This window comes from Chrysemys picta, chromosome 2 (genome assembly GCF_011386835.1).
Source record: "Chrysemys picta bellii isolate R12L10 chromosome 2, ASM1138683v2, whole genome shotgun sequence".
NCBI lineage: Eukaryota > Metazoa > Chordata > Testudines > Emydidae > Chrysemys > Chrysemys picta.
Window position 1 is genome coordinate 9,864,992 of NC_088792.1, and position 25,958 is coordinate 9,890,949.

The window sequence follows — 25,958 nt, forward strand, 5'->3', positions numbered from 1 at the left end:
CCTATAAGGAGAAGGGATCCTTGACTGGGAAAATGAATGTGTCCGCTATTGTTTGTCATGCTGTTTGTCCTATCCTTGTGTTCTCTTTCTGTGTGTATTATATTATTTTACCTTGCTAGTTCTCTTTTTTTATGTGGCAATGGGCTAGCTCTGAACACCTGTCCGGAGTGTAGTCCAACTTCTCACATCCCTGACTGACATCTGCAAAATGTAGTACTAGAGAAAGGATACCTTTAACTAACTGCAGTGACAAAAATGGTGTAAAACAGTTCCCCTCGTTTGTGTATTCAGTAGTTCACAGCATGAAGCAGGCATGGAACTAGCGATATAGGGGAGTTGAAGATGTCCAGTTTCTCTCATGATTGGGCCTTTAGAGCGTCTCCACATGCTATAGAGATCTCATGCTATTAAGTGTTTAAACCATTTAAATAATATTTGTGTTGTTATTAATAATATATTGCACTGATAACTGGAGATGGATTATTAGAATCTAAGCACTTTTTCATCCTGGTATTCTGTGATTCTATATCTTACCTGAAAGGGCTCATGTGGGATGAAGCAAAAAGGGGAAAGTGATTTCCCGGCACTCTTGTTTTCTTGAATGGTCACAGTCTGCAATTCTACATTTTTAGCTCTGCCAGTTCTTTTCAAACGAGAACTCCAGAATGAGGAAGCTAAAGAAGGAAGTCAAGTCAAACTGACCTGTGAGCTTAGCAAACCTGACATCCCCGTGAAATGGACAAAGGGAGATACAGTTCTACTACCCAGTGACAAGTATGAGTTAAAGCAACACGGCACTGTTGCAGAGCTCATAATTCAAGATGCCAAATCAATAGATGCTGGAGACTATACCTGCAGCACTGGAGAACAAAAGACAACTGCTCGGGTGGAAGTAAATGGTAGGCAGAGCTGGTAGATCTCAATTTATTTTACTTAGTACTTAATACATGTGCTATAATTTAACAGCCGTTCTTTATTACAGAGGTGCCAGTTATGGGTCCATAGTTAAGGTTTAACAACAATATATGTTCTCAGTAATATCTGTGTTGCTTTAGTGCAATTTTACATTACACTAAAGCAATGTGGGTGATCTAGCCCCTGTTCTCCAGTCCCAGCTTCTGGCATTTGGAAGTTTAGGGACACCTAGAGCGTAGGGTTGCATCCCCACCATCTTGGCTAATAGCCATTGATGGACCCGTCCTTCATGAACTTAGCTCGTTCTTTTTTGAACCCAGATATACTTTTGGTCTTCACAACCTCCCCTGGCAATGAGTTCCACAGCTTGACTGTGCATTGTGCAAAGAAGTTCTTCCTTTGGTTTGTTTTATACAATTGAAAGGAATTTGCACTTGTTCCATGCCCGAATACACCACACTGCCTGTCACAAGTCCAATAATAATAATAATACTTCCTCTTCGTTTTAAACATACTGGCCATCTATCTTGATTGGGGTTGAAAGGGTAGACCATATCAGAGCATTGTCATATGGGCGTGGTGGAGATGGTCACAATATTGATCACCTCTGGTTGTATATTTTAGCTCTGCCAGTCCTTTTTAAACAAAACCTGCAGAACACAGAAATGGAAGAGGGGAGCACCGTAGCTTTGCGCTGCGAGATCACTAAACCCGATGCCCGAGTGGTGTGGAAGAAGGGAGGAGCCATACTCCAGGAGAGTGCCAAGTATGAGCAGAAGCAGAAGGGTTGTGTGTCAGAGCTGCTCATTCACAACGCAGAGCCAGAGGATGCTGGAAGATACACCTGTGATACTGGAGACCAGCAGACGACGGCTCAAGTCAAAATCCACGGTAGAGGTTTTCATCGCTTTCTGTTGTTGCTATTAATCATGTTTATTACGGTAGTGCCTAGGGACTGACTAAAATGGGCAAGCTGCTGAACGAACACAGAGGGGCAGATAGTCCCTGCCCCAAAGAGCTGACCGTCTAGATAGAGAAGACTGATGATGGGTTGGGGGTAATGACATGATACGTAAGCAGAGCAATCAGTGGCAAACATCGTGTTAGTGCCATGATTTTTTGGGAGGGATGTGAGAGGTTAGTTGGCAGCATTAAAATACAAAGACACAGGAAGGGAGAGGGAACATTGAAGGGAAGGGGATGGTTGGGCAAGGAAGGAAGGAGGAGAGTATGAGGAGCAGATGTGGCGTGATGCTGAGGTGAGGAGTCCGTGAGAGAGGGCTGGAGCAAACCGCCAGTCAGCGCAAGGCAGAAAATGTCCAGTCAAACCTGTAAAAAGTATTCTGATGACATCGCCAGTGTTCAAAGTCCTCGGCTTAAACAGTTTCTGTAGAGACTCCTAAGAGTGCTAACAGGTTGAGTCTCTGGCTGGGCTCCTCCCTGCAATTTCTCTCCCCGAAGCCACATGGGTGGAGGGAGGAGGGCCACTGCATGGGTCTTAGTGGCCCCAGGGCAGGGGGCCTCCCCTGCACAGTTCTGGATCCGGAGGTGGGGTGGGGGGTCTGAGGGAGAGGCAGCCCAGGCTGGTCCTGATTTTCTGTTGTGTTCTCTAGGTAACCCTCCTATCAAGAAATATCAGTCAAATGACCTTTTGTTGACAACATAATATCTGTCAATGGCTTTGAAATAATTATTGCAGTAAAACCTCTTTTCTGCTCTGGAGTAAGGCACTTGTCCGAACTCGACAATCTAGCTGAAAGGCCCTGTGGTGCAAAATGTCTGATTTTAAAGAACAGTTTTTTTGCAGGGAGTTAAAAAGCAGGTTCTTTGGCAGAGTAACTGCTTGGCAACCGTTATTTTAAATTGTGTTTAATTCTTTTTTTCCCCCCCAAAAATTAATTGTGTGCTAATGTACATGCCAATTTATCAGCTCTGGAGACAGACCCCTCCATTTATCCAGGCTTTTCCTTAAGTGCCAGCTCACTTTCCCCTTTTATGTAGCCTTTCGCCCATGCCGTCCTTGTCATAGAATCATAGAATATCAGGATTGGAAGGGACCTCAGGAGGTCATCTAGTCCAACCCCCTGCTCAAAGCAGGACCAACCCCAACTAAATCATCCCAGCCAGGGCTTTGTCAAGCCTGACCTTAAAAACCTCTAAGGAAGGAGATTCCACCACCTTCAATATCCTTATAAAGTCATGGCACTGAAAGAGAGTCATGTAACTGTTCCTTGTCTCAGTCTACTATGCCATGCACAGTGCAACCATATTATGTTGATGCACGTCATATAAATGCATGCTTCCTCCTTCAGCCCTGCCTGCACTCATCAAAGAAGAACTGAAGAACTTGGAAGCCACAGAAGGTGGAACAGCCACTCTGCACTGTGAGCTGAGCAAAGCCGCTCCAGTGGAGTGGAAGAAGGGGCCTAAGGGGCTCAGGCCAAGTGGCAAATACAGAATGAGACAAGAAGGCACCATTGCTGAGCTGGTCATCCACGATGTAGATCTGAAGGATGCTGGAGATTACACATGTGTATTTGGAGATCAAAAAACCACAGCAGCCTTAACAGTGAATGGTAAAAAGTCATAAAAAATGACACTCCTGAGAGTTTTCCCCCCTTTTACCTATTTCCTAACAAAATTTACCTGTGTCCTTCTTGTCCTTCTCTTTGTTCTTCTTTGCACATCGTGCTGTGGCTCCTATATCCATTTGTTCTCTACCCTGACAGAATTCAGTGCATGTGTGTGCAATATAAAGTCTTCTAAAGAATGCTAACCAGGCAAAGAGCATGCACGTATATTTTACTGAATTAGTACTGAAGCATGAGACCCCCTGGGCAATTATCAACCTCTCTGTTGAGGGGATTAAGTACAGTCAATCTCTTCTTCTGTTGTCTGTCACAGAAGTCTTGCTTTACTGGGGACTTTGATTCCCAGAGAACAATCCACCTGAAAGCTATTGTTTCCAGCTAGACAAATGCCAGATCATGCTTGGTGTAAGAGTGTTGTGATGAGGCTTATGGAGTTAAAAAATAAATTACAGTTCAGTCGTAGCCCAAGGAAAACACTTTGTAGTTCCGAGTTTGTGGCATCTGAATGAAATATTTGTTCGTTCTGCGTCCCTCAGCCCTACCCGTACGTTTCAAAAAGGAACTGAAGAACGAGGAAGCCACCGAGAGTGGAACAGCCACACTGCACTGTGAGCTGACCAAGGCTGTTGACTCAGTTGAGTGGATGAAGGATCAAAAGGTGCTGAAACCAAGTGGCAAATACAGGATGAGGCAGGAAGGCCGCTTTGCTGAGTTGATTATCCAAGACCTAGATTTGGCGGATGCTGGAGATTACACTTGTGTGTGTGGCAACCAGAAGACAACAGCTGCTCTAACAGTAAATGGTAAATGTGCCCCAAATTAAATAGGTGGTTTTATATTTATCTCCTCTATGGAACTCAAGATGTTGGCATTCAGCATTCACACTGATCCATGGCTGCTCCTCTGATCCCTTGTTCAGTGCAGTTTTGGAAAGAGGACTCGTCTCCTCAGCTTGTGGTGACACTGGGTCACCTTGATAAAGAACATTCCCCCTTGTGGTATTGGTTTGCCACAGTCCAGCTATGTCCCCTCATTTCTTTTTCTTTTATATGCACAACTTCTTCTCATCCTTATTGCCACAAGCTGTCTCCATTCAAGGAATGATGCACGTGTATTTAACTGTATGTTTTGCTTAGTTTCCTTCTTTTAGGGCTTTGAAATGTGTGATTGGGAAAAAATGGGTTATCACGATCTGATGACCCACAAAAAACCCTACTCACTGCATTCTGGTTCTGATACAGTCTCTGTCTATATTGCGTTCTTCAGCCTTGCCTGCACTTTTCCAAGAAGAACTGAATAACGAGGAAGTTTCAGAGGGTGGGACAGTCACTCTGCACTGTAAATTGAGCAAGCCCGCCCCAGTGGAGTGGAAGAAGGGACAAAAGGCTCTCAGACCAAGTGAAAAATGCAAAATAAGCCAGGAGGGTCCCTTTGCTGAACTGTTGATCCATGATCTGGATTTGACGGATGCTGGAGATTACACTTGTGTGTGTGGAGAACAGCAGACTACAGCTACCTTGACAGTGAATGGTAAAAAGAAACACACAGCATATGTCCCATGTAAAACAATATAACTCTATAATTTCCTCCCCTTTCAAATTCCTTTTCCAATATAATGTTTTATCCCCACCTTCATTCCACTCATGGTATCCATGTGTATTTAATTTCTTTATCTTTCTTTGCGTTCTCCCTCTCTTTCCTCCCCTTGAGAGCTGCATGTAATTGCATTCATAGGCAATATATGTAAAAATATCAAGGGTAGTACAGACAACTAAATGTTTCTTTTCCCCAATTCAGATACAAATTCAGTCTAGTCTTTTGGTCTGTATATGTGGCTGTTTGAAAGATTTTCCTTAGGGATCGTGTTACAAAATGGGACTATATTCTCTCACTTCAAATTACTTGGAATGTTGGGTCTGGGTTCGTAAGGTGACCAGATGATGATGATCATCTTATGCCATTACATAAAGGATATTTTAGTGAAAATGATCAATTTTTTTATGCTATTGTAGATTCCATCACTTATTTTGAACTGTTTCTCGGCCCCTCTAAAATATTTTAGCTCTGCAATAAGTTGACACCATGGTTTCTAGTTATGTTCCCTTCTAAAGAGTTCTATTTTAGAGAGAACACAGACACTGTAATAAACCAGATACTAATCTGCATGGATATTATTTATGTCAAGGGAAAACATTTTGGGCCTGATATTGAAAAGTGGCCTCTGATTGTACGCCTGTGATTTTGCTGAGACAAATACTAATGGTTATGTAGCATTTTGATATATAATCACCTGATTTTTATCAACGAATCAGATTGATAGATGTTGAAATGCTATAAAATAAGCCTGCACAATTGAGGGCACAAAATCAAAAGCCCAATGAGACCTTTTAAAAAAATTCAGTCTTTGGGGCTACAGTGACAGCATTGACTTAGATAACTAACAGAGGAAAGCATTCGTAATTCTGAGTTTCTCCGCTCTGATGCCCTTCTGTCCATATCACATTCATTCTGCAGTTCTGCCTACACTTTTCACCAAAGAACTGAAGAATCAAGAAGCTACAGAAGGCGAAAGTGCCATTCTGCGCTGCGAGCTAAACAAGGTTGCTCCTACCGTGGAGTGGAAGAAGGGACACAAGACCCTCAAACTGAGCGACAAGTATAAAATGAGACGGGAAGGTGGTGGTGTTGAATTGATAATCCAAGACCTAGAAGTGACAGATGCTGGAAATTATACCTGTGTGTGTGGAGACCAACAGACCATGGCGTCTCTCACTGTAAATGGTAAAAGAAGAAGCATACTAAAAATAATTGTTTTCCCCTCCATTACTTTGGATAGATACACTCCTTTCCCGATGTAACCTATACACCTCTTTCATTCCTCACTAAGGTCCTGATTCAAAGCTTATTGAAGTCAATGAAAAGCTGCTCATTGACTTCAGTCAGGTTTGGATCAAACTCTTACAGAGACACAAAAACAGTGGGAATAGATAAGAATCGGACAAACCCATAAGAATGGGACCCTGCATAGCCAGAACCGCTGCTGCTTTTCTGTTTCCAGGCCATTGTTTCGTCACTGGAAGTTTCTTTGTTGGAGTTATTGTTCTCCTCATGCTCCCAATAAGCTGTTAGCTTAGTAAGACCTATAGCCTGACTAATACACCTCTACCCTGATATAACGCGACCCGATATAACACGAATTCTGATATAACGCGGTAAAGCAGCGCTCCGGGCGGGCGGGGCTGCGCACTCCGGCGGATCAAAGCAAGTTCGATATAACGCGGTTTCACCTATAACGCGGTAGGATTTTTTGGCTCCTAAGGACAGCGTTATATTGAGGTAGAGGTGTATTTAGGCTTTACAACAAACTGAAAAGTTACATCCCATTCTGTCCTTAAGAAACATTGATTCTTTCCCTGTGCTTCAACTTTGAGACAGAAAAGTGATTACATACAGTCCTGTATGTAAAGGGCATTGCTGTAGAGTTCCCATGCTCTCACAAATAGAGCGGGTCGAAACTTTTCATATGGAAAGTTTTCCCACTGAAAAATATAGTTTTGCTGAAACAGACATTTATTTTTATGTGGAAAAAGGTTAAATCAGGTAAAAAAAAAATTTGTTTCCTTCAGGATATTGCTAAACAAAATTGCCTTTTCAAATTAACATTTCAAAATGAGACTTTGTTTTGTTTTGACATAGAATGGCATTTCATTTTCTGTAGAAATCTCAAGTTGAAACAAGAAAAAATTCATTTTGAAACTTCTCATGGAAAAACCAAAATGTTTCAACTGAAAAGTTTTGAATGAAGATTTTTTTCATCTGAAATTTCACAGGGAAAAAAATGGTTTTCTGACCTGCTCTTCTGATCCTCTTGTCCACTTCCTTCTGTAATGATTTGTGATGATAATGTGTGAGGCTTCTGCTCCTTTCTACATACTGAGTGCATTTCTGGGGATAGGGATTATCTGATTATCTGTTTTTTTCTCATACTGATTATTTGAGAGCAGTGAAGCTGGTCTAATGACAGCTGATAGTCCGGTTCTGATAACTCAGGAGGAATTAACTGAAAAATGAGGGGAACATTTAGTTTTGACTTTTCCGATCTTTAAATCCAACTGTCCTTATTGCTGTCCCTCAGTCCTGCCCGCATTTTTCAAAGAGGGATTGAAGCATCAGGAAGCCTCAGAAGGTGCAACAGCCACTCTGCACTGTGAGCTGAGCAAAGTCCCTGTCCTAGTGGAGTGGAAGAAGGGGCAAAAAATGCTCAAACCCAGTGAAAAGTACAGAATGCGACAGGAAGGTGCCATTGCAGAGCTGTTGATCCGTGACCTGGATGTAGAAGATACAGATGATTATACCTGTGTGTGTGGAGACCAGAAGACCTCTGCTGTCTTGACAGTCCATGGTAAACAAAAATTCCACCTTACAAGAGAAATATTCCAGAGAGCTTCACTCCCTTTGGAAATTCCCTTCCTGGCCTGTTTTAGAGTTAGTTTTCACCTTTCCTTTTTTTCTTTCTATAGTGCCGGTCTGAATTTCATTTCACCTCACCCGTGTCTCTTGGTTTTAAAATAGTCTTCCTGATTGTGAACTAAAGGGGGGTACAGATGCCTTCCTTTTCTAGATCCGTTTTGTGTCTTTACAGAGTAAAAACTTTATCTGTACTTAGTAAGGGCAACATTTTCTAGGCCCCTAAGAATGTACTTAGGCTTCTAAATAAAAGTGGCCCGATTTTCAGAGGATTTGAATACTCGCGACTCTCATCGAAGTCAATGGATTTCAGTGCCTAACTTGCAGGGCCGGCTCCAGGCACCAGTTTGCCAAGCAGGTGCTTGGGGCAGCCACTCCGGAGAGGGGCGGCACGTCCAGCTGTTCAGCGGACGGTCCCTCACTCCCGCGGCGCTTTTTTTTTTTTTTTGTACCGCTTGGGGCGGCAAAAACCCTGGAGCCGACCCTGCTAACTTGAGGAAACCATATTTGAAAATTTTGGCTTCCATTTGGTAATGGACTTTTTGGAGAAATCAGACTCTCGGGATTAAATGGTTCCCAATATTTCTTGGGGGTGACAGTGATATGTGCTAATGGTGAAATTACAACATCCAATCGGATGGGTGCCGATGGCAATTTGATTGCTAGTTTTGCTGTCGTGAGCAGTGGTTCTGGAATTAGGGTATTGCTGCACCCCCTGGCTTGAGGTAGTAATAACAAACACCAAATACATGGTTTCCATGATTTCTGTCATCAGCACCCCCACTATAAAAATTGATCCAGCACCCCTGATGGTGAGTGATACAAAACAGTCTTAATTACGCTATCAGCAGTGTTAATTTACTTATAGTGCCGATCAGTGGGTGAACCTTAAGAGGCCGTCTTCAGTTTAGATAAGTCTCAACATTCAGATGCTTTTGAAATCCTAGTTTAACCTTTGAAGCACGTCTACCCCCTGTCCTTTTTCCTTGCATTTTATTCCTTCCTTCTTTCTCCCAACCCAAATGCAGTCTTCTCTTTCACACCAAGCCCACGCTTCCTTTTCCCCACAAGCTATCTTCTATGTAGTTGTTTATAGGCCCATCAAAAACCTTATTACTGATTGTTTGAATACTTCTCATGAAAGATATCTTTGATACTGAACAGACAATTATCATGTTCTGGAAGTTATGTCTTAATGCCGCACTTATGGTTAGGCTGCTAAAGCAATATCTAAAGAGGCAAGTTGGGTGAGGTAATATTTTTTTATTGGGCCAACTTTCGTTGGTGAGAGAGATTCTGTGTAAGATCGAAAGCATGTCTCTCTCAACAACAGAAGTTGGTCCAATAAAAGGTATTGCCTCACCCACCTTTTCTCTCTAATATCCTGGGACCGACACAGCTACAACAACACTGCATAAATCAAGATCTAGTAATTTAAAAGAACGGTATAAATTAAAGTCTGAGTTTATGGATTTTGATGCACTTCCTGTCCCTATTACATCCCCCAGCCCTGCCTGCTCTGTTCAAAAAAGAACTCAAAAATGAGGAAGCCACAGAAAGTGGGACAGCTACTCTCCACTGTGAGTTGACCAAAGCTGCTCCAGTGGAGTGGATGAAGGATCAAAAGGTGCTCAAAGCTAGTGACAAATATCAAATGAGACAGAAGGGTGCCATTGCTGAGCTGACAATCCATGACCTGGAGGAACAGGATGCAGGAGATTATACTTGTGTGTGTGGAGACCAGAAAACCACTGCATCCTTGACAGTGCACGGTAAAACAAAAAATAATATGGGATTTTCTACAATGTCATCTATGATTGCAACTAGGATCACAAACTGATCTTGGTATCAGCTGTCATTTTATATTGCTACTGTATTTATAACAACCACTGTGAATTTTCTTCACGTAAATGCCATTATTTGGGTTTGGTATAACATTATGGAGGGTTTTTTGCTCCTTTTTGTCTTGTTAATAGAATTTGGGGGTAAATAATTAAGTCATGGCAAAATTACATGCAACGGTTTGAGTTTTCCTCTTAATTCATTTCTTTAATCATATTACTGAGATTTCATTTATTTTAATAGGTAACTTGAGAGAAGATGAGTGGGAAACCAAGTGACCCATAATAGCTTGCAATTTTAAATAGTACATCGGATACTTTTTAAATGCTAACCTAATAACAGCACAAGTAGACTAGGCGTACCTTCTTGAAAGATCAGGGCAAGTTTCTTCTATTATATATGTCAGACGATGCCTCTCAGTCTTAACCTGCTACACCTCAGCTGTTCTAACACTGAGCTTGACTGTCTCAGAGAACAGACTGCAGTTTGGGCATAATGTGGAAAAATGGCAACCAGGGACTCAAATGAGACCCATGAAATCATTTTAATTTGGTTCTTAGATACTGTATGTTGTAACCCAAATTACTAGAGACTGAAGATTATTACACTAATCTACTGGAGCCACCCAGCTGAAATTATTTCTTGAATTTTAATGCACTCTGTTCATCCTATGCTCCTCAGTCCTTCCTCCGCGTTTTAAAAAAGAATTGAAGAATTTGGAAGCCAGAGAAGGTGAAGCAGCCATTCTGCACTGTGAGTTGACCAAGATCGCTGCCCCAGTGGAATGGAAGAAGGGGCCCAAAGTGCTCAAACCAAGCGACAAGTTTAGAATGAGACAGGAAGGCACCATTGCTGAGTTAGTGATCCATGATTTAGATCTGACAGATGCTGGAGATTATACGTGCATGTATGGAGACCAAAAAACCACAGCTGCCTTAACAGTGAATGGTAAATAATATATCCCAAATTAAGTGCATAATTTTCTACTATCTGTTCTGTGAAAAATAATAGTATCATCAACTGGATTACAGCCCTACTTTCAGCCTGCGATAATTTAGTCTGTATAACTAAAAAGTTAAAATCCATGTGCTGTAATTTTCTTAAATATTGCTGATGAATTTAGCAAAATGTTAGCGGAAATAGAAATAGACTGTTTGCATTGTTTGGACCAGATGTTGGTCATGCACTCATTGCAGAAATTTCCACAGAGAGTTGGGAAATACACCTCAATTTCAACTACAAATCCTTCTGATTTTCATGTTCAATGGTAGGTATTAAAACAGTAACATTAATTTTATCACGATAAATGTTATGATGTTACATTCCAAGAATGGGGAATATCATGATAAAAGCCAACACCATGATCAGAGAAATATTTCCTTGTGAATTCTGAACACTTATTACATTTCCTTGGCAGGAAATATAATCATGGCTACTTTCACTGGGAGGTCAGTAATGTGACCTCCAGCGGCTAGTTGACCACATTGGTATGTTAGTGAATTTGCACAGAGCACAAAACCCACCAACACTTAACAGGAGCACGTGAAGGTTGTCATCTTGCTCTTTAAAACTCTCTCTAAATGGAAAATGAGGCAAACACCTGTATGCGACTGTGGTCACCAGACACATGCAATGGAGTACATCATGTCTCCTTCGTTCTTTTGCCAGGGCCCTGAGCGACATTCACCAGCTCACCGCTGCAGTGATGTGCTGGCTATCAAATCTAGATATAAATTTATAATGGTTGCTACCTACCCAAGTCATACGAAAGAAGAAGAATTTCCTTGGGGAGGTTCTGACAGTCATGTTATATTGAACTAGGCACATTGCAAGGACACATCTAAATGAGAAGTGAGATGTCAGCCAATGCCATTTCATTTGTGACCCTATTATTTTATTTATTATTTGTATTACAATAGCTCCTAGAAACTTCAATCAGGTTTAGAATGATTTGTTGTAGGCACGCTACAAATACAGTAAAAAAGAGGTCCCTGCCCTGAAGGGGATCTGAAAGACGAGGATGGCTCTCTAGCTGTTTCATTCTGTGGGGCATCTTATAAAAGAGAGATCTGCCTTAGGATAGGGTCTTTTCCGAACCCCCCAACCCACCACTATGTGGTCCTCAGTATGATTAATTCTCTTTCGGGGAAGGCTTTGCAGACCACTGGATCACAATTTGATAATCCTGTGGGTTTGTGTGTTCAAGGTCTGTGCCAGGTAGTTGCCGTAATGTGACTGTTCATGTACTCTGTCCATTCTGAACTCCTCAGCTCTGCCTGCCCGTTTCAAGGAAGAAATGACAAATGAGGAAGCCACAGAAGGTGGGAGAGCCACTCTGCGCTGTCAGCTGACCAAGGTTGCTTCGGTGGAGTGGAAAAAGAAGCACAAGGCGCTCAAACCAAGTGACAAATATACAATGAGGCAGGAAGGTGCCATTGCAGAACTAGTCATCCATGATTTAGACATCAAGGACTCTGGGGATTATACCTGTGTATGTGGAGACCAGAAGACAACCGCAGCTTTGATAGTGCATGGTAAAAAAAACAACAGATTTTTTTTTTAAATGTGTGATTTTTCTACCATCCCCTTTGGAAAACTCAATACTGACAGCCACTAAGCTCCCATTCTCATCTTACTGTAATATGACTCTTCTATAATATGTTTTCCTTCTTTTTTCCTGATCTCCATCTAACTCACTGGAGCCCTACTTCTTGTACTTGCTCTTAACACCCTGTGTGTTTTTCTATTTCCCATCTAATTTGTGCATGTTTACACGTGCTTACATTATACTTCTGCTGGAAGGATTTCACTTACTTGCATTGTTTTTGTGTTGCTTGTTTCAGAATGAGCCAGGAGAGAAGGTGGGGCTGGAATTTTTATATTTCTTAAATGAGATGAGAGGTCTTAGGTTGTAATTTGTTAACATTTGGCTGACAATTTGAAGGGCTCAGAATAGTAACACTGCAAGCAGGAGCTGGTTCTGTGCAGTCTTTCTTACAATTCTAACAATACATCCTGCATATTTGTCTTCTTATTTGACCCGCATCACCGCAGTATCTGAGACATTATTCAGGTTTATCTGCACAATCTCCCTATCAGGTAGGGAAGTATTATAATCCTGCCCATGGGGCACTTGTCCAAGGTCACAAAGAAATTCTGGGCTAGAACCAGGAGCTGAATTCAGAGCTCCTGAATCTCTGTTCTTGCCTGACTCTCCTTCTTCCGTCATCATCCTGACCAGTAACACATTTGCTCTTCCAGTCTTGAACCACTTATGAGGTGGCCAATTCCATAGTGAGTGGAAGAATGTTTAGACGTGGACAGAAGCTTGTGACCATCAACCTCATTTTAATTTATTAGTCATCCTTGGAGATTGTGAGAATGTTTCCTCACTCTCTGTTCCTTAGCCCTGCCGGTATTTTTCCAAGAAGAATTAAGAAATGAAGAAGCCACAGAAGGTGGTGCAGCCACTCTGCGCTGTGAGCTGACCAAGGCTGCCCCAGTGGAGTGGAAGAAGGGACACAAGGTGCTCAAGCCAAGTGACAAATACAAAATGAGGCAGAAGGATACCACTGCAGAGCTGGAGATCCACAATCTAGATGACAATGATGCTGGTGATTATACCTGTGTGTGTGGAGATCAGCAGAGCACAGCTGTCTTAGCAGTACATGGTAATAACAAGTATCATAACGAATTTAATAATTTTCTAATAACTTTCATAATTTTCAGGTTCATCCAGTGGATTCAAGCATCTGTCCTTGTGTAATTTGTTATTTCTGTATTTTTTCCTTTATTATATTTATTGCATATAGGAGTCATCGTCATTCATTTGTTTTTTGTTGAACCTCCCTCCCCGGTACCCCCAACTCCATAATACAATATCTGTGTTAACAGCCTGATCCAGTTACCACTCATTACAGAATAAGTGTGGGATCGGGCCATGTGACGGGGCGCTCTGCTCACGGCAGGCGGGTCCCCATCCTGGCCATTCTGGGGATTAGCTCTGCGCAGCCCATGCTCCTTCCTGTGGGTGCATTCTGTTTCTCCCTCTGTGGTCCCTCTCTGCTTTGTGACTCAGCTGTCCGGCCAGGTCACTGTGTGGTTTTCCCTTCTGGGGATGCGTAGCAAAGTCCCTGCTCACCAGCAATCTCAGGCAGTCCTCCCATTCTCTGCCCCAGGTGCCACTCCCTCAGTGGCTGGTAGGGGGAGCCCGGGCCCACCCTCTACTCCAGGTTCCAGCTCAGGGACCTTCTAAGCAGCAGCGAAGATGTGATTTCTTCCTGTACCTTTCTGCCTTTCTCTGCTCCTCTTCCTTTCCTCATGGCCCTCCCCACTCCTCTGGGTTTGGCAGCCTCTCAACTCCTTCCTCCCAGGGAGTAACCAGCAGGTATTTGTCTCCCCCCCAACACACCTCCCTGCAGACCACCTTCCTGCAGCCCCCTCTGCATCCAAGTTCCTGTCTTTCTATAATTCCCGCCCATTCCCACACAGTTGAGCTTCCCCTAATTAAGGCTTTCCTCCCAAGCCTACTGCTCCCAGATTGCAGCCTAATTGGCTAATTAGACCCACTTGGCCCAGTTCAGCTTTTGCGTGCCAATGTGGGGAGTCCATCCCATCACACGCCCTAAGACATTTTCTACTTTTATCCCCTTCTTCCAGCCTGTGATGTTTTCTATGGCCCCTCTTCCACCTATTCTCTGGTGGTTGTGCTCAGAGCTCCATTTTAATGCTCTGTCTTTTACACCCTCCAGCTCTGCCTGCACTCATCAAAGAAGAACTGAAGAACGAGGAAGTTAGAGAAGGTGGAACGGCCACTCTGCGCTGTGCACTGACCAAAGCCACTCAAGTAGAGTGGATGAAAGGGGACAGTTTGCTCAAAGCGAGTGACAAATACAAAATGAGACAGGAGGGTGCTGCTGTTAAACTGGTTATCCATGATGTAGAACTGAAGGATGCTGGAGATTATACCTGTGTGTGTGGAGATCAGAAGACAACTGCTGGCTTGATAGTGCATGGTAAAACAAAAATCAAAATTCAATTGCCTACCACCCCATCTACTAGTCATTGTGCCTGCATCTATGTCTGGAGCTTTGTTTTTTTTTTAGTAGTTAATTGTTTATATGTATTTATAATTTTTGTTACTTTGCTCTTTATTGCTTGTCTTATTCCTTGGAATTCCACTGGGTGCATTAATAGTCCTGAAATATATTGTGAGGAAAGGAAGCTGATTTCAACTCAAAGAGTTCTTAGCTTCCTTTGTTCATGCTGTTTTTCTTGCTTCCTCTTTACAATGTAATTTTTTTCCATTTTCCCCCAATCACACCAGCCATCTGGCACTTACAATGTTTAATGCACTGTCTGTCCATTCTGTGATCCTCAGCTCTGCCTGCACTTTTCAAAGAAGAACTGAAGAACTTGGAAGTCACAGAAGGCAAAACCGCCACTCTGCACTGTGAGCTGAACAAGCCTGCTTCAGTGGAGTGGAAAAAAGGGCACAAGATACTCAAGGCGAGTGAAAAATACAGCATGAGACAGGATAGTGTCACTGCTGAGCTGGAGATCCATGATCTAGATCTGCAGGATGCAGGAGATTACACATGCATGTGTGGCGACCAGCAGACCACAGCTACGTTGATAGTAAATGGTAAATAATATATTCCAAATTAATGCTTAATACTCTACCATTTGTTTCTGTGAAACCCATTATTGTTCCACAGAAGAGTCACCTAATTCTCTTGGTCCTGTGGCACCTTTGAGACTAACAGAAGTATTGGGAGCATAAGCTTTCGTGGGTAAGAACCTCACTTCTTCAGATGCAAGTGAAGAAGTGAGGTTCTTACCCACAAAAGCTTATGCTCCCAATACTTCTGTTAGTCTCAAAGGTGCCACAGACCCTCTGTTGCTTTTTACAGATTCAGACTAACACGGCTACTCCTCTAATTCTCTTGGGCTCTTATTAATTTGTGTATAGCTGAAAAAGGAGAACTTCTTGTTTCCATATGACTTAGATGATCAATTAAAAAAAATATTCGATGTTAGTCATCATCCAATGTGGAGACTGGCTGGACTGAATGTAGATGTGGAGCAGGGCGCATATTGTATATGCTTCCTCACACACTTTTTATAGTCCACATCAAACCAAGCTGATCCATTGTATGTTGAGCTTCCTCCGTGCCGTGATTGTCAAATGAACTTTATTTTCCAGGGCATAATGATATTGACCACAATCTGAATGGCCAGAGTGAAATCCCAAAACTAACCAGATTTGATCCTAAGTTATGAGAGGTGAAAGGCTTCAGCCTAGTACATGGTACCAGCCACTTATAGGGTGACCAGATGTCCCGCTTTTATAGGGACAGTCCCAATTTTTGGGTCTTTTTCTTATATAGGCTCCTATTACTCCCTACCCCTGGTCCCAATTTTTCACATTGGCTGTCTGGTCACCCTAGCCACTTACCACAGACTTTTCAGTTTTAATGCATTGTCTGTTTACCTCATATTCCCCAGCCCTGCCTGTACTTTTCAAGCAAGAACTAAAGAATGAGGAAGTTACAGAAGGTGGATCAGTCACTCTGCGCTGTGAACTAAGCAAAGCTGCTCCCGTGGAGTGGACAATAGGGCACATTGTGCTCCAAACAAGTGACAAATATAAAATGAGGCAGCAGGGTACCATTGCAGAGTTGGTTATCCATGATGTAGAACTGAAGGATGCTAGAGATTATACCTGTGTGTCTGGGGATCAGAAGACAACAGCTGCTTTAACAGTACATGGTAAAAAAAAAACCCTATCAATATTCAATACTAATATGAATACTAATTTTCTAGTATCACTCCTGAAACTCAAACTGTCAGCCCCTGGAATCATGTAATGAGCTTGAGATTAATTTGCCATTTCTCTGTTGCTTCTTCCATCCTACCTACTATTCATTTCTTTCTATGGGATAAAACTTTGGGTCAGAATTCCTGGGCATTGCCAATCCACCCCTCAAAAAGGAGAAAGTAAAGGAAATTCCTGTCAGTTTTTCTCTTTCATTTTGTGTATTTTTCTCATTTTCCTCCACCTCCATTTCATGAGCTGAATCCCAGCCAATTGGGATTCTTCCATAAGTGTTGACATCAGATCTATTGTGCCCTCAGCTCTACCTGCACGTTTCAAAGAAGAATTGAGGAACAAGGAAGTGACAGAAGGTGAAGCTGCCACTCTGCACTGTGAGCTGACCAAAACTGCTCAGGTGGAGTGGAAGAAAGGGCACAAGGTGCTCGAAGCCAGTGAGAAATACAAAATGAGACTAGAAGGTGCCATGGCAGAGCTGGTGATCCACAATCTAGAGGTGAAGGATACTGACGATTATACCTGTGTGTGTGGAGACCAGCAGACCACAGCTACCTTAACAGTAAATGGTAAAAATAAACTGTCAGCTAATACACTATCAGTAATTATTATGTTTTATTCTGCTGCCTCCTTAGAAACAAATTTGGAAATGAATCCTTGCTCTGTGTTCACATTTGCTTTATCTGTTGTACTTCTGCCCACCTCATTCATTGCAACTCCTATTGTTTGGAATAATATTCCTTGGCTCTGAAGAAATGGAGGCTATTTATTCAAAAAGATCCTATCCTATCCCATCGTGTTTTATCCGACTCATCCTAATGCCCCCGTCCTTCCCTAAAGCATGGATTTTTCCTTTCTTCTGACTCCTTCTTTTCTGGGCAGTGTTCTTTCCCTGTCCTCCTTCCCTAGTTAACACTCATTATGCATGCGGCAAGTTTGGCTGAAATTTGCGTCATAAGAATTAGTTTTGCACTAGGACTTTGTTCTTGTAGCCATTGTTTGTGTCTCCTATGGATGTTTTTGTTTTGGGTTATGATTTCTGAGGAGATAAGTGAGAAGCCAACATTCTCTGGTCATGTTTTAGAGGCGGTCCCATGCACCTCGATTTAAAACCAGAAGTGTGTGATTTATGTTTTGCTGTCTAGTTGCTTTCATTATTTTAGCTTGTAAGTGGTCTGAAAGCTTATCGGCGTGCCAGCCTCCGAGAGATTGTGTCCAGATAGATAGAATAATAATACATCTAGCCGTGTAAATTGTCAATTCCATTAACATAGGCACGACATCTCATTTGTAATGCTGAGATACTAGCCCATGTAGTTAATTGGGAATAGTCATGAACATGTTATCAGACATTGTTTAGAGGAGACTGTTATCTGTAGAGAGTTGGTGAGACGTATCAAGGCAGATATCTGAAGAAGGTAATGAGGAATGCGTAAACAGAGAAATCAGATCCTGAGGCAGGAGGACAAGTTAGGGTTAAAAGATCTGTGGAGTTTTGATCACTTCTCTGCTCACGGTGAGCCCATCGGCCCTGACTGCATTTTTAAAAGAAGAACTAAAGAATGAAGAGAAAACCAAAGCAAGGAACCATGCCTCAGAGTCAGCTGACCAAGGCAGCTGTAGTGGAGTGGGAAAAGGGGCAGAAGGAAATACAAAATGAGACAGAAGGACGCCATTAAGAGAGCTAATTGTCTCCGATCTAGGTGGAGGATACTAAAGGTTATGGTCTTAATGCTCCCCTTGCAGATGTGAAAGATAGGTCCATCAATGGCTATTAGCCAAGATGGTCAGGGATGCCACCCCCTATTCTGAGTGTCCCTAGCCTCTGGTTGCCAGAAGCTGGGAGTGGACGACATGGGGATGGATCACTTGATGATTGCCTTTTCTGTTCGTTACCTCTTCAGCACCTGCAATGGCCACTGCTAGAAGACAGGATACTGGGCTGACCCAGTATGGCCATTCTTATGTTATGTAAGTCAGGAGTAAATCTACTGAGGTCAGTGATGTTTCACAAGTGTAAAACCAGACTAAACAATACAAGAATTCAGACATACATTTCAATTGGGATGTAATATCATTTTCCACTTCTCTGTTGTTTCTCCTCCGTTCTTCTCAAGCTCTATCCTCCGTCACTCTTTTCTGATTTCCCCTCCATCCCCTGTTTTTCAACTACAGCAGTTAATTGCCATCAGTCTGTAACACACTGTATATATTGCGTCCTTCAGCTCTGCCTCCATCTTTCAAAGAAGAAATGTGCAGTGAGGAAGCCACAGAAGGTGGAACAGCCACTCTGCATTGTGAACTGACCAAGGTCGCTGCCCCAGTGGAGTGGAAGAAGGGGCACAAAGTGCTCAGACCGAATGACAAGTACACAATGAGACAGGAAGGTTGCATTGTGGAGCTGGTGGTCCATGGTTTAGACCTGAAGGATGCTGGAGATTACACCTGTGTGTGTGGAGACCAGAAGACCACAGCTGCCTTAACAGTGCATGGTAAAATAAATAGATATGAGACATTACATGTATGCGTTTTGGTTTACTGTCTTATTTATGACAGCATTAATATTCCATTGCAATCTCTTCCTTAGATGGATTTTATTAGCTTGTGGTGTTCTTTCCCCATGCTTTCAATTTGTCTTTTTACATGCCCTTGCAATTTGCTTGTATTACTCTTCCTATGGTTTATAATGGGGAAAATAATTGTGTATATGCAAATGTTCTCAACTACCTTTCCTCCTTCCGTTTTACTTTATATCCTTCTTAAGGTCCTTGTCCAATGCCCACTGAAGCCAGTGGGCGCCTTTCCATTGCATTCTATGGACATTGGACCAGGTCTTCACACTGTAGGATTCAATTTTCTCCCCAACACACCAGCCAGCTGCCAGTGTGAACTTTCATGCACTCTCCATTCATTTTGTATTCTTCAGCCCTGCCTCCACTGTTCAAAGAAGAACTGAAGAGCTTGGACGCTACAGAAAATGGAGCAGCAACTCTGCACTGTGAGCTGACCAAGGCTGCTCGAGTGGAGTGGAAGAAAGGGCACAAAGTGCTCAAAGCCAGTGAGAAATACAAAATGAGACAAGAAGGTGCCATTGCAGAGCTGGCTATCTGCAGTCTGGAGGTGAAGGACACTGGAGATTATACCTGTGTGTGTGGAGACCAGCAGACCACAGCTACCTTAACAGTAAATGGTAAAAATAAACTGTCAGCTAATACACTGTCAGTGCTTATTATGTTTTATTCTGCTGCCTCCTTAGAAACAAAATTGGAAATAAATCCTTGCTCCGTGTTCACATTTCCTTAATCTGTTTTACTACTCTCCACCTCATTCACTGCAACTCCTTTTGTGTGGAGTAACGTTCCCTGGCTCTGAAGACATGGAGGCTATTTATACAAAAAGATCCTATCCTATCCCATTGTGCTTTATCTGACCACATCCTAATGCTCCCTGTCCTTCCCTGAAGCATGGATTTTTCTTTTCTTCTGACTCCTTTTCTAGGCCTTGTTCTTTTCCTGTTCTCCTTCCCTAGTTAACACTTGTTATGCATGAGGCAGGTTTGGCTGAAATTTGCACCAGAGTTTTGTTCCTATAGACATTGTTTATGTCTCTTATGGATGTTTTTATTTTGGGGTATGGTTTCTGAGGAGATAAGTGAGAAGCCAACATTCTCTGGTCATGTTTTAGAGGCTTTCCCATGCACCTCAATTTAAAACCAGAAGTGTGTGATTTATGTTTTGCTGTCTAGTTGCTATCATTATTTTAGCTTGTAAGTGGTCTGAAAACTTATCGGTGTGCCAGTCTCCAAGAGATCATGTCCATATAGGTACAATAAGATTACATCTAGCAGCGTAAATTGTCAATTCCATTGACATAGGCACTACCTCTCATTTGTAATGTTCTTGTGAGAGGTGAGGTACTGTCCATGATGAATAACATGGCTTTGAGGTTCCAGGCTCCAGGTATTGTCGAACAGTAAAGTAAAAACATGGTCAAACAGTACCAGGAGTTGTTTTCTTTTAAGGATTGGTGTCAGTCATATCGAAGCAGATGTTAGAACAAGATAAATGAGAAATGTCTGAATGGAAATATCATGAGAAATTAGGGTTCAAACTCTGGAATTTTGATGTCCACTTTGTCCGTGTTGCGTCCCTCAGCCTTGCCAGCACTTTTTAAAGAAGAACTAAAGAATGAGGAAGCTAAAGAAGGTGGAAACGCCACTCTCCACTGTGAGCTGACCAAGGCTGCTCCAGTGGAGTGGAAGAAAGGGCACAAGGTACTCAAAGCCAGTGAGAAATACAAAATGAGACTGGAAGGTGCCGTTGCAGAGCTGGTTGTCCATGATCTAGATGAGAAGGATACAGGAGATTATACTTGTGTGTGTGGAGAACATCAGACCACGGCTGCTTTAACAGTACATGGTAATAATATTTTGTCATGAACTAGGTCTAATTTTTCTTATCACCTGCATCCTTGGTAGGAAAACTTGGCTCTGTGTCCACATTTCCTTTATCTGTTCTGTCTGCTTCATTCACTGCAGCTCCATTTTTTTTTAGAATAACATTCCTTAGCTTTGGTAAACTGGAGGCTACTTGTATAGAAAAATCTCATTCTGCATCCTCATGTACTCTCTAACACATCCAACTTCTGCCTTTTCCTTTCCTAAAACACAACTCTGGCAATTCTGTTGTCTTCCTTTTCTGGCATTTTCTTTTCCTGTCTGTCTACTATTTGTATAGGGAAATAAATACTACTCAGCTCACAAGCATAATTTAGTCAAAACTTCCTCTGTAAGAACTAGTTTTGCACTAGGGTTCTGTTCCTGCAGCCATTCTCCATTCAGATGGCTTTGCTTTGGAGTCTGATTTTCTGAGGTGATGATGATGATTTCCTGATTGGATCTTGTTTTGTTTTCACACTGGTATAAAAATCACGGTTGAAGTCAGTACCTCGGTTTCGAACGAGTTTAAGTGGGAAATACATCACGTCCAAGGAGATTAGACTTAGGCCCATAGTTTGGATTTGGGATTCAAATTTGGGATTTTGGTCTGACCCAACCTTTACATTTTAATGTTATTTTCTTTTCCAATTTGAGACGGTGCAGGTATGACTTGAAAGCTGACATACTAGCCTATGTAGTTAATCGGGAACAATAGTCATGAACATGTTATCAGACATTGTTTAGAGGAGATTGTTATCTGTAGAGGGTGGGTGAGATGTATCAAGACAGATATCCGAAGAAGATAAATGAGGAATGCATAAGCAGAAAAATCATATCCTGGGGAAGGAGGACAAGTTAGGGTTCAAAGTTCTGTGGAGTTTGGATTACTTCTATGCTCATGGTGAGCCTATCGGCATTTTTAAAAGAAGAACTAAAGAATGAAGAGAAAACCAAAGCAAGGAACCGTGCCTCAGAGTCAGCTGACCAAGGCAGCTCTAGTGGAGTGGAAGAAGGGGCAGAAGGAATTGAAAGCAAGTGAGAAATACAAAATGAGTCAGAAGGGGGCCATTACAGAGCTAATTATCTTGGAGCTAGGTGGAGGATACCAAAAATTATGGTCTTAATGTCGTCCCCCCCGCCCCCGACGTGAAAGATAGGTCCATCAATGGCTATTAGCCAAGATGGTCAGGGATGCAACCCCATATTCTGAGTGTCTCTAGCCTCTGATTGCCAGAAGCTGGGAGTGGACGACAGGGGATGGATCCACTCGATAGTCTCCTTTTCTATTCATTCCCTCTTAAGCACCTGCATTGGCCACTGTTGGAAGACAGTATGGCCGTTCTTATGTTATGTATGTCAGGAGTAAATCTATTGAGGCCAGTGATGTTTCACAAGTGTAAAACCAGACTAAACAATACAAGAATTCAGACATACATTTCAATTGGGATATAATATCACTTTTCACTTCTCTGCTGTTTCTCCTCCGTTCTTCTCAAGCGCTATCCTCTTTCACTCTTTTCTGCTTTCCCCTTCACCTCCTGTTTTTCAATAACAGCAGCTAATTGCCATCAGTTTGTAACGCACTGTATATATTGGATCCTTCAGCTCTGCCTCCATCTTTCAAAGAAGAAATGTGCAGTGAGGAAGCCACAGAAGGTGGGACAGCCACTCTGCACTGTGAACTGACCAAGGTCGCTGCCCCAGTGGAGTGGAAGAAGGGGCACAAAGTGCTCAAACCGAATGACAAGTACACCATGAGACAGGAAGGTTGCATTGTGGAGCTGGTGGTCCATGGTTTAGACCTGAAGGATGCTGGAGATTACACCTGTGTGTGTGGAGACCAGACGACCACAGCTGCCTTAACAGTGCATGGTAAAAAGGAAAAGAAACTAATTTCGGAAGTATTTTTAATACCAGCTTTGCTTATTGAAATAATGTCATGGGATCCAAAGCTTGCTATTAAGGCTCGTACTCATACAATAATACTCCAGCACACAACAAAGATAAGGCTGGAGTACTCTATGTAAAATAGCTCTCAATAGTACTGCGTTAGAGTCCTCATGCATTTTATACTTAGAAGATGTCTTAAGAGAGGGGATTAAAAGTTTCCTAAAATGAAAGAAGGATGTGACTCATCATCCTTTTTAAATCTAAAAGTTACATGTTTTTATCTCTGTACATTATCTGGGCATCCTATATAAGTGCCTCTTGCAATTTCCCTGCGTCCCCTTCTGCTATGATAGGAATAATGCTTCTGACTAGTGGTAGATGAGAGGTGTGGTTTTGTGCACATTTCTGGCTGAATCCTGCATCCTTCGCTAACTACCTTGAGATTCAGTAAGAAGACTAGTGTGAGCAAAGCCTTTGACCAATAGTTGGGCCTTTCTGGTGTGCTGTATTCTGTACTTCAGCCCTGGGATGGATGTTTGTGACTCCGGTTCTGTTCCATTTACTTTGAATTGGCCCTTGGTGTACTATAGTAATTTTTATTATGGCCACTCTTTCGTCATGGATCACATTTGCAATTTAGGAGTTATTAAACAGATCTAGAGCAATTCATTGTACGAGTGCATTGTGCAAACCCAAAAAAGCAGCCCAGGTGAACTGAATTGTTCAGTGAGCTTCACAAACTCTTTGGCAAAACTGGGCCAAGTTTCAGACAAGCCTGCATCAGTTTTGGGCCAGGAATACAATTAAATCAGCAAGGGGAGCAGAAGAGCGTAGCCCAAATGGCATAACAGAGTAGTCATGCAGCAAAAGAGAATTGCAACACAGAATCTCATGCAGGCCCCAATATGGGCCATGTAACTCTAATTTCATCGCTTAAAACCCTCCTTTAGGAAAAACATTGAAATGCTCAGATGTTCAGATCAACTCTTCTGCCCCGAGAACTTTTCCAAGACCAGGGGGCGGACACAGCATATTGGTTACTTTTGTAGCAATAAAAGTCTCCTGCCACCTGTAAGGTCCTGGTTCATGTTAAGAATGAGCAAAATACATAGCAAGAGCTGCTTCCTGAAATAGATACCTTCTGGTTCTGAAAATATGCACATGACCTGTTTGGGATCTACTACCGTAGATTCCTGAGGCTTTGACACATTAAAATAGTTCAGTGTAGAGGGTTACAGAGTTCAAACTCTTTCTACACTATCTCTCCCCCGAGAAAGCCCAGTTGCTTTATGATGTATGTTCTGTTTTTATTTCATAGCCCTACCAGCACTTTTTAAACATGAGCTTCGAGATGAGGAGGCAGAAGAAGGTGGCACAGTCACACTGCGGTGTGAGCTTACCAAACCTAGTGCTCCAGTAGAGTGGAGGAAAGGCACTACAACTCTCTACCCTGGACTGAAATATGAGCTGAAGCGACAAGGGCCCATTGCTGAGCTGATCATTCATGACTTAAAACTGGAAGATACAGGAAAATATACCTGTGACTCTGGGGATCAACAGACAACAGCTGCAGTGACCATACATGGTAGGCAGAACGTTGCAACACTGGCCACATAAATGTGCTATGAAATAAAGGCCTTCTAATTTTTCCTTAGTTGCTTTGCTGCTAGTCCTCTATTCTAGTGTATGTTCTGTTGTGCTCTTGGTGTATTCCACTGAAATCTGAATGGAATATTCCCCACATCTGGCACATGTGCCAGTCTTGATGGAGTGGGGGTTGCCTGGCATACCTGAAATGTTCAAGCAGCAGCAGCAAAGCAGTTAAACAATATGGTGATGTAAAGGTACTGATGCCCCCAAGCCATCTGAGTGGAGTGAAGTTGATAGCAAATGAGAATTTGGTGAGCTCTTCTATAACGGCTGTTGGTGTGGGTGACCCCATATTTAAAATGTTTCTCACACTGAATGCGCCAAGTGGATTTTTGTAACCCAAGCTGAAGTCCGTGGAGTTTCACTAGTAATTAATTTGGTCCAACTTCAGACGTCATCTGAATCCGTAGGGCAGGGAATGACCACTACTAGTGAAATGGGTAAAAGTGCTATGTTTATGGGTTTGTGAAAAGTCAAAGTTTTTTTTTTTAAACTTTTGCTTCAAATTACTTTGTGCAAATGAAAGGCAGTTTATGTGGCAGAATTGGCTGACTTTCCATCATGAGCAGCTGTTTTTTTATGGCGACAGAGATTTTGCCCAGAAGGGAAAAGCTGTGTCTGGTGAAAGAAACTTTGCTGTCAATCAAATGTTGACTATAGTTACTGTATAACTTAAGTGCTGATGAGAGAAAACACAACGATGAGTTATTTGTTGCTGAATTCCCTTTTCTTTTTCGAGCTGTTCCTTTTTTTATTTTTCATTAATAATAAGTGGTAATGCAGGCGGGTAGAGTTGTGGGAAACAGATATTTATTACATGTTCTGAGCGGTCAGTGCTACACGCTGATGGTAGAGTTTGATTGCAATTAGTGTTGCTCGACTTACCTGCCTAACCCCCTGGTGTCATACTAAACTAGGTCCTTTCTGAAAGCTGAAACTCTTTCTCCAATTCCATTCATTTCCCATTGTACTAACCACTGTGACATTTTGAAACTTAACGTTGCCTTTTATGCATTGGCTGAGGATTTATCTATTACTAGTATTATGTATTTATATTACTGTAGCCCTGGTCACAGGCCAGGACCCCACTGTGCTTTGTGCTGTACAAACACAGAACAAAAAGAGAGTCTCTGTCCCAAGGCGTTTACAGTCTAAAGGAGAAGATTCTCTAAGCAAAACACAACAGGCTGTTATAAATCTTAAAAGCTGATAGGAGGGAAAGAGACCACATAGGAGGACAAATTCACTTTCAGATACTGTGTTCTTCAAATGCAGCCTCTTCTGTTCTTGTAGAACAGTCTGATTAGATTAGATCAGTGGCTCTCAGACTTGT

General features: G+C 42.3%; 1 protein-coding gene across 6 annotated transcripts in view; it reads left to right on the forward strand.

The window, feature by feature from the left end:
* OBSCN (obscurin, cytoskeletal calmodulin and titin-interacting RhoGEF) overlaps positions 1-25,958 on the forward strand; it is a 266,409-nt gene that overhangs the window by 130,963 nt on the left and 109,488 nt on the right. For 5 of the 6 annotated variants that reach the window (XM_065582593.1, XM_065582594.1, XM_065582591.1 and 2 more), the window contains exons 45-64: positions 633-899; positions 1,540-1,812; positions 3,228-3,491; positions 4,043-4,309; positions 4,773-5,036; positions 6,021-6,287; positions 7,642-7,908; positions 9,482-9,745; positions 10,497-10,763; positions 12,086-12,349; positions 13,223-13,486; positions 14,567-14,830; positions 15,196-15,459; positions 16,323-16,586; positions 16,953-17,216; positions 18,873-19,139; positions 19,574-19,837; positions 20,802-21,065; positions 22,691-22,957; positions 24,294-24,560. In XM_065582593.1, the coding sequence (XP_065438665.1) occupies positions 633-899; positions 1,540-1,812; positions 3,228-3,491; positions 4,043-4,309; positions 4,773-5,036; positions 6,021-6,287; positions 7,642-7,908; positions 9,482-9,745; positions 10,497-10,763; positions 12,086-12,349; positions 13,223-13,486; positions 14,567-14,830; positions 15,196-15,459; positions 16,323-16,586; positions 16,953-17,216; positions 18,873-19,139; positions 19,574-19,837; positions 20,802-21,065; positions 22,691-22,957; positions 24,294-24,560 (5,313 nt within the window). The remainder of the gene's footprint in view (positions 1-632; positions 900-1,539; positions 1,813-3,227; positions 3,492-4,042; positions 4,310-4,772; positions 5,037-6,020; positions 6,288-7,641; positions 7,909-9,481; positions 9,746-10,496; positions 10,764-12,085; positions 12,350-13,222; positions 13,487-14,566; positions 14,831-15,195; positions 15,460-16,322; positions 16,587-16,952; positions 17,217-18,872; positions 19,140-19,573; positions 19,838-20,801; positions 21,066-22,690; positions 22,958-24,293; positions 24,561-25,958) is intronic. The other variant, XM_065582597.1, reaches the window with a different exon arrangement.